General features: G+C 35.3%; 1 protein-coding gene across 1 annotated transcript; it reads right to left on the bottom strand.

The window, feature by feature from the left end:
* Window positions 1-491: 491 nt before the first annotated feature.
* LOC122253428 (putative oxidoreductase dhs-27) lies at window positions 492-3,159 on the bottom strand. Its single transcript, XM_043016496.2, has 3 exons — window positions 3,055-3,159; window positions 1,253-2,057; window positions 492-1,124 (listed from the first exon to the last, which is right to left on the bottom strand). Coding segments are annotated over exons 1-3 (1,245 nt in total). The 5' UTR covers window positions 3,056-3,159; the 3' UTR covers window positions 492-685.
* Between the last annotated feature and the right edge of the window lie 6,841 nt (window positions 3,160-10,000).

The raw sequence follows: 10,000 nt of genomic DNA, 5'->3' as shown, positions 1-10,000 counted from the left end.
TGTGTGTGTATGCATATATATATATATTATATATATATATATATATATATATATATATATATATATATATATATATATATATATATATTATTACATATATATACATATATATACATATATATATACATACATATATATATATATATATATATATATATATATATATATATATAAATATGTATGTATGCATGAATATATTTATACACACACGCACACACACACACAAACGCACACATACACACACACACACACACAAACACACACACACATATATATGTGTGCGTGTGTGTGTGTGTGTGTGTGTGCCTGCGTGTGTGTGTGTGTGTGTGTGTGTGTGTGTGTGTGAATACATACCCATATATTGGATGCAAATATATAGATTGATGTTAATCTATGATCATTCACACATATGTAGTCATTTTTCAGAATATGCTGCAGTGTAATGTATACTCTCAGTGTCATGTGTGTAAGTTCGGTGGAAAGACGATGTAAAACATTACTTGCTTTAATAATAATTTTGGTAACAATAATATATTTTGTAATAACAGAGCAATTACAGTAACTGTGACATCAACAGTAGTAATGATACACAAAGCAAATGCTGAAAAACTGATGAATAAAACAACGCAAGTACTTTATCCAGATAACATAAATTCTAGAAAAGGCGCTCCTTTCTTTCAACACCTTATTCAAATATTCCATTTTCGACCATTTCGTCAAATATACTTAGAAATCTGGGCCGCAATATAGGTGATGTTGCAACCAGCTGATCCAAAATATCTTTAATTGACTCCGAAAAGCCTTCCTGGTCTTCCTTGTTGACATCCCCTTCGCAGATAACTATTACGGTCACCAACAGTGCCATTAACAGTCCGTATTCGAGGCGGTTCCTGTATTCCTGGCGAAGCTCCAGCTGGGTGAAGGGCATGACGGTGCCCCCTGCTTGCGTCACACCGAGGAAAACCGAGTAGTAAATGTCTAGAAATATCTCAAGGTTTGTTTTCCTTACATGGCCTTCAAGACTTGTATGGAAGAGGTAGTTGAGGTCCGTGGCCAGAGATGCCTGGCGACACATCTGTAGGTCCAGTAACATAACCTCAACCGGAACCCCTTTATCATTGTATCTGAAAAATAAGACGAATTTACTATAAGATGGGTTTTTTGGGGTTTGTACATGTGCACAGTCTAACTATCATCAGGCCCAAATTTCCAATCAAATAAAAAAAAATAGTAATCTCTCTGCTGCAAGTACCTGAAGAGCATGTTGTTGTTCCAGCAGTCGCCATGGCACAGGACATCAAAGGGAGGAACCCTTTCCAGTTGGTTGTCCAGAATCTCTAGCACTCTCTCTTTGTTTCTGCTGAGCCAGTTCTCCGTCACTTCGTACCCACCGACTTTGCTCAGCATATCTTTAACTATATCCATCTGCTTGGTAAATGTCTCATACGTTTTTTCTCTCGCGTCATCAGCATAGTTTAACCAGTCCAAGTTCAGGATTGGGTATTTCTTGGCGAGGTCTGGAATCTTGGCCTTCAGGAGGTAGGAGGCTGCGTGGAGTCTAGCCAATTCCTCAAGGACGAGCTTGGTGTGGGCAACGTCCATGCCCTTCTTTCGGTCGAACATCTTGAATCCTCTAGGGCGAAGGTCTTCAAGAAAAATGACTTCTTGATTTTCTGCCAAAGACGTATGGAAGCACTTCGGAACCCTTAAAGGAGTCTGACCAAGTTCATGCAGTTGCGACTGAATGTGCTGTACAAGATGTTGATAAAACAACGCTTCCTTTTTAAACAGAACATAAGTGAACTTTTCAAACGCTTTGAAATGTTTAGGGTTGTATTTCACTACATATGAAACACTGTGATCTTTCTCATAAAGCGAGTAATTTACATTAACTCTAGCCACAAGAGTAGCGTAATGGTCTCCTTTTTGGGTAAATTCGTGGACTGTGAAAGAGACGAGATGAGCCTCACTCCCCTTGTCACTCTTAAGTGCTGCTTCGACACTCTCCTGCGTAATCTCACTTGGAAGAAAGTCTGGAGCTGCCGCGCTGGTTTCCACTGGAAGATTTCATGTAATTATGATTTTTTTTATAGAATGAAATTGCCTAAAACGATTTTGTAGATAGAAAAAACAAAATACACATGGTAGAATGTTACACTCTTCTTTTGATATTGTGAATTTATATCTATGTACATGTATATCTGTATCAATGTATCTGTAACTTGTATCCTCTTTTCCTCACTTCACATACATAAACACACATAAAGACGTGTGTGTGTGGGTGTGGGTGTATATATATATATATATATATATATATATATATATATATATATATATATATATATATATATATATACATATATGTGTGTGTGTGTGTGTACATAGACATACATATATATACATATATATATATATATATATATATATATATACACATGTATATATATATAAACATATGTAGACATATATATACATATATATAGATATATATATCTATACACAGATATATATATATATCATATATATATATTTATATATATATATTATATATATGCACACACATAAATGTGTGTGCGTGTGTGTATGTATGTGTGTGTGTGTGTGTGTGTGTGTGTGTGTGTGTGTGTGTGTGTATGTATGTTTGTATGTATATATGTATTTATATATATTATATATATATATATATATATATATTATATATATATATATATATATATATATATATATATAACATATACATATATATGTATAATATATATATATATATACATATATATGTATATATATATATATATATATATATATATATATATATATATATATATATATATACATATATATGTGTGTGTGTATAAACACATCTATATAGATAAATAAGTAAATATATATATAAATATATATATATATAAATATATATATATATATATATATATACATATATATATAATTAGGTATGTATACATATATATATATAACGATAGATTCGGTTTTGCTAATAGACGAACGCAAATGTTTCACTTATAAGATAAGATACTGGTCCGCATACAAACTTACTTTTGCTTGGTAAGGAAGAACACTCCTCTCAGCCACCCTGAAGGCTACTGGACTGTGCGAAAGATCGTGTCTTGCCGGCGTCTTGCATTTCTGAATGCCAGACACATCCTTCAAATGTTGAGAGGCCATCCGTTTATCCTTCAAAGAAACAATTATAACATTGTTAGTTATCACGATTATTGTTACTCACATAATGGTACTTCCTATCACATACTTTTTTTCGTCAATACGAGGATAGTCATTTCTACGGGACCAAATTTACTATGAAAAATATCCATCGAATGGCATCACTTGTTACTTGCTTATATAACAACGATCTACAGGATACTGTGTGATAACTCTATTGCTTACAGTATGTGTTATGATACAAATTGAACATTTCTTTGGGTCGAGGGTTCTATAACAGTAAAGATTAATACCGTTAATGAATTTATCTAATTCATCTACACAATATAAGTATAATATCACGCAGGAATTTTAAGACAGAACTGGTTAACAATACAGATATATTGCATCCAGGTGGTAACAGACGATTGCTTGCGTCTCATATGTTCTTCTCCACATTCTTCATTAAATATTTCTGTTGCAGTTCATTTAACGAATTGGTGCTTGCACTAACGTTCCAGCTACTTACTTTTTTATTTTCAAGCTTACCCTTATACATGATAAATTCATTATTTGCCGTATAAAACATACTAGTAATTATGTTTTGTACATTTATGGTTTCACTCTCTCAGCATATACTTTTGCAGTATACCTGTGGAAGTTCTTGATAAACATTTCCTCAACTATCACAGTGTCATCCGCACACTTTAAGACCTTTATTCAGCAAATTTCTACCAACATCTGTGAACAGCCTGAATAGAGTGAGAGATGTGACACATACCCGGAGTATGCCTGTATTGGCAGGAATTATTGGTGGTTCGTCCAGTAAGCATTCTGGCATCCAACTCAGCTCAATTATTGCAGAAAGTAGATTGTAACGAGGCAATCAATACATCTATGGTATTACATAAATAATTCTGAATTTACTTTAGGAACATTTTTCATAATGCTTGACTTTAAAACAAAGCCTAAAATCAATAATCATTTTGATACTGAGACATTTACAAAAAAGATAATTCCCATGTTCTGATTTCTACACGACTGGTACTTATCCTTAGGTGATCTAGTTGGCTTGTTATACAGAACTATGGCTTTACTTGGCTTAACATAGCTTGCAGTGCGTTTTCGAATGTGATGATACATTCAATTTGCAGTGCATCATTACTAAAACAATTGTATCTACGTTTGCATAGATAATCATATAATTTATTTATCGTACCTCATCCACTTCGGTTGAGATGTATGCAGTAAATAGGACTATAATACGGTTTAATTGAGAGTGTATAAACACTCTGGTTGATCAACATATTAGCAGTTTAATAATGAAATGTTTTCGACCAAGAATTCTATTATTGAACAGCGTAATCTTTTATTATAAATTTCATTAGGTAATTGACACATGATCTTTTCACTGATTCTGGCATTTACTTTTGGCAATCAAATACGAGACCAATAACAATTGTAAACCGGACGAATATCCTATCCCTCCATATGCGTTTCCTTCCCAGTCTTTCGGACCGGTTCAGAGGTTGCGTGTGTGACAGCTGGTGTTCTGATCCAGAGGCTTTTTTTGCGTTTTCACTAATAAAAAGGATAACAGAGATTAATGAACGGTCGTCCTGTTCTGTGCTATTGATACGTCTAGTGCAGCTGTTTTAATTTGTTCTGGTTTAGAAATACACTAGAATTATATAATTTTATAAGCTGACACACGAATGCATGCACTTTCACTATATCTTTGTGTAGAAAATGTTGTAACTCAGATATATATATATATATATATATATATATACATATATATATATATATATATATATATATATATGTATATATATATATATGCATATGTATGCATATATATATATATATATATATATATATATATATATATATATATATATATTTATATATATAAATATATATATAAATATATATATATATATATATATATATATATATATATATATATATGTGTGTGTGTGTGTGTGTGTGTGTGTGTGTGTGTGTGTGTGTGTGTGTGTGTGTGTATAAAGATATATATATACATATATGTATGTATATCTATATGTATATATATATGAATATATGTTTATATATGTATATATATATATATATATATATATATATATATATATATATATATATATACACACACACACACACACACACACATATATATATATATATATATATATATATATATATATATATATATATATATATATATATATACATATACATATATATATGTGTGTGTGTGTGTGTGTATCATGGGTAGGTATTACTTGCTTGTTTTTCCTTGCAATTCGCCTGCAGGTGACGCAATAGCACGCTTCCAGGGTTATTAGCAACATACACATTCCCTCGACCGTAACGTATGCAGGATAACTATAGGTTGCATGGAATGGGCTAAGCGGGGTTAATGCATCAAGCTGCTGCAAAGTAGGCATCTGTTGAAAAGTCAGACTAGGAGCAGAAATGCCATAGGATGGCAATGATACCGACATGGGCTGCAGGTAGGAGGTATTCATTGCAATCTTCCTTGTGTAGGTATGGGTGGCTGGAATAAATAAGGACAAGGAAATTAGCTCAGATTAGGCTGGAAGAACAAAAGTACTTTGTAGGACAATATCATGGTTATGCTTACTACACATAACAGTAGTTGTAGTAGCCTTGAAGCAAAGTAATGTCGGTAAATGAGAGAAGAAACGACCAAACCGTACCAGAGAACATACACTGACCGATGATGTTATGGTTTGTAATGAGTGCCCTGGAGCAAGATGGCATCTTTATGTCAAGTGCCAGAGGTAATGAAGTGCAAACAAATATGGTGGTCTTTGCACAGTTATCTAAGAGGTTTGCTGGTGGGAAAGAAATAGCCTGGCCGTTAAGGGATTTTAGGATGAGTGGATGTTGTGTGTTCAATGTGAAGAGGGTGTTATTTGTTTCGTGTGGAAATGAGTGAATAAAATAAGCTTTAAATGTGGTTTCAGGAAAGAGTGGAATAAGGACAGAGTGACTGAAGGCGTTGTTTTAGAGGAAAAAAATGGCTTAAAATTAGCAGAGGAGATGTTGTATAGAATAGGGCGTAAGTCATGTGGAGTAATGAGACTCGGAAGCACTTCGCCTGCTGTTGCTGAAATCAACCAGTTGGTTATTGAGTTCGGAGAAATCGGCAATCGGCTGAAGCGAAATTTTGATTCCCACATTGTTTGTTATTGGTAAGACAAGCCCATGGTCCTCAACGAAGGCTCCTGGTACTGCGCGAAGCCTATGGGGCAGGGCATGGGGGTCAGCAGACGACAAGGCGAAGAATGATAAGCCTAAGACTATTAAGATTTGGAAGATAAAAGTCAATTAGTGTTCGTCGGCCGAGGGAGAATAGTACTCGTGAGCAAGCTTTAGGAAGTCAAAGTGAGACCAAGAGTGTTCACCTGATCATATGCATTTAATGTAGGCTTTGTTGTTCTTTACTCTAATTACTCTAAATGGACCTTCAAATCGAGGGGCAGCTTTTGATTTGATATTAAACTGCTGGTTGATTTCTCTAAATACTAGTGCTCCAACTTCAATGTCCTTATGGCGGGCAACTCTGTGTTGAAAGGACAGTATCTTATCTCTGGAATTTGTCAAATGCTACCTTGTTATCTGAAAGATGGACTTGTTTCTATTTAGAAGATATTCAGCATAATTTTCATTGTATGAAGGAACTCGATTTCCATCAAAGAGGTCAAAGGGTAGTCTTTTATCCATTCCATATAATAGCAAATGTGTGGTATCACCTAAGGAAGACAGGAATGTACCATTAATGCAAGACTGGATTGTCAAGAGTGATTCATCCCATGTGTCCGATGTCTCATCAACGAGCGATCTCATTAATGAGAAGATGGAGGAGTTGAGCCTTTCTGTAATGCCATTACTTTGTGGGCGGTAAGGGAAAATGTTAACACGAGTTACATTTATGATATCACATAACCTATCCCTGACCTTGTTATGAAATTCAGCCCAGTTATCATTTGAAAAAATACATGAAGCTGCATATCTATGGCAGAAGTCGTGAAAAACATGTTCAACAATTGCTGCTTTGTTGGGCACGGAAATTACACAAAAAATAGTGAAATTATCAGTGAAAACTAAAACATAACGATTTTCATTGTGAGAAGGTAGAAAACCTGATAATGTGTCGCAAGAGACCTTCTGGAAAAGAAAGTCTGGAATGTCATATTTTAATGCAGGTATTGGTAATTCCCTTGTAATATGGGCATTGCTTACAAGACTGAACGTGCTTAGTAACCTTGCTAATGAGGTGTGGTAAAAAGAAGCGCTGCTGAGCTAGGCGAATTGCCTTATACTTACCGCAGTGTGCTGCTTCTTGGCATGCTTTCAGTACCCATAGAGACTTGAAGAAAGCCTATAACAAGGTCAATAGTTGAAAAAAAATATATATTAATAAAGCGAACGTCTTGCAATAACAACCTAAGATTAGGAATGGATTCTGGCACTGTGACTTTATTCGACTTGCGATAATCGACCACCGGCGGAAAGTATTCTCCTTCTTTGGGACAAGGAGGGGGGGGGGGAGGCCCAGGGTGAATTGCTTGGCTGAATAAGATTCATGTCTAAAATTGCTTTAGCCTCCTTCTCCAAGGCCTGTCACTTCGGATGAGGGATTTTATAACCTGGTATGTATGAAGGCTTAGCATCAGGCCCGAGGGTGATGGAGTGTTGAATTAGGGTTGTTTTTCCAATAGGACGGTATTTGGTTGGTAGTATACCTGGTAATTATTAAATAAATTCTCCAAAATATCGCATCCTTCATGATAATTTAAATTTTGCATTAGAACATGATCAGAGTTATGCTCATTGGGGGAAGATGCTGTTGCTGCAGAAAAAAACAGGGGAGGGAACAGGTAATTCAAATTCACAGATAGGCAAGTCTGTGAATTCATAAGATATTACAGGTACACCCCAGCATTAGTACTTAATGGAGCAGGGGTCAGATTAAATACATACACCTAACATCTATTATCAGTAATATTATACAAGGAAGGTAATGTTACACAACCTTTTACCCGTATATCATCAGGTAATATTAAATCAGTACCATTTACCGAAGGACAAGAAACGTCTATCAGTAAATCATGAAATGCCGGAATAGTGGTGATAGCATTAGCAATAAGGGAGCATTATCATTAGCGCTCCAAGATTTCGTACAGTCGTCAACGTGTTTTACGCGCGAAAGTCTACGTAATGTCAGCGCCAAAGTCGGAGCCAAGGGACAGGGCGACAGCAAGAGGAGAGGTGAGGTGAATGTGGGTGAGAGGGGTAGGGGGATGATGGGGATGAGGAGAGGGAGATGAGTGAGGCGTAGACACAGGGTGAGTATGTTCATGTGTGATTTCTTGGATCGGCATTATGGGTGTGGAAGGTTCGGCATGCGTCCATAGATAAGAGGGAGTCCTTGCCAGGCAAATCTAATCATTAAAAGTAATGCTATTACTTAGAGGGTGGAGGGAATTCCTAACCCAACAAGAGGTGTCCCGGGGTAAAATAAGATTCTACTACAACAAACTTGTGAGCAAAAATTTCATTACCAAGAGAAATGTTAAGGACTTTGTTGCCGAAAGCTGATACCTTATCTCCTGTTATCCTGCAAATGGTGGTGTGATTCGGTTGTAATTCTAATGATAATTCAAAATTCCGCAAGATATCTAAAGAGACAACATAACAGCTTTCACTAACCTTCATAATCGATGTTTTGGTTCTTTTTTCTAACTTGGTGCACTGTTGCTGTGAAAGACACAAAAAATATTCGAGGTGGTGGTACGTAATGCTAATTAAACGGCAGATGGTTACACAATTTATAATTCATAGCACAAGTACCAATTATCGCTAAAAAGACGTCTGGTTTGTATCTTACGCTGTCACCAGATACGTGATGGTATAGATTACTCTAAGTACCACATATAAGCAATAATGGATGGTGTCACACACAGCAGCTAATGTCATAACAATATGATATAACCAAAAGATAATCACAGTATTATGAGACGGCACAATATATTTGTGACAAGAAATGACTGAAAATAAGAGGTTAGGATTAATACAGTTCGCAGTATTGTAGGGCACAGATGTGTGGGAGTTCAGGCGTTCCAGTTGAGGCCAAAGACCAAGTGTGTCCTTGCTACTGCCAACATATCATAGGTCGGATAGTTCAGTGGAGGATGACCCACCTACAGGAGAAATGGATGGAGCTAATCCAAGTTCCAGCCCAAGTTCCTATTTCCTGATTGGTTAGCTTCGGGGTCACAATATTCCAAGGGTCCGCCGCTCGGTCAGTCTCTGAGGGTCATTTCCTATGTTGCGGGAACGACCAAATTTTCACGAAGGGCTGAAGTCGCAGGTGCTGCCTGTGACGTGTTTTTCTCCGATCCCTGGGTGATATGCGAAATCCGGTAATTACGAAGATCACATATGTGTATCATAATACGATCATATTTTGTCAGGTCAGATATTTGTACTGGTCAGTTTTGACGTTCGAGATAATTACTTTCATTATATATATATATATATATATACATATATATATATATATATATATATATATATATATATATACATATAAATATATATATACATATATATATATATATATACATATATATTTGTATATATATATATATATATATATATATATATATATATATATTTATGTTTATACATATTTGAGGATATATATTTCTAAATACATGATCCCTCTCGTCCTGTTTGTTTTGATGGAGTGCAGAGACTATAATTGCCAGCCCCACGCCCGTTTAACTGATTCATAAATAAATTGCAA

The sequence above is a fragment of the Penaeus japonicus genome, unplaced genomic scaffold (assembly GCF_977035675.1).
Source record: "Penaeus japonicus unplaced genomic scaffold, GWHDUDI00000001_assembly GWHDUDI00000035, whole genome shotgun sequence".
Taxonomy (NCBI): Eukaryota; Metazoa; Arthropoda; class Malacostraca; order Decapoda; family Penaeidae; genus Penaeus; species Penaeus japonicus.
This window is presented reverse-complemented; position numbering and strand designations above follow the sequence as displayed.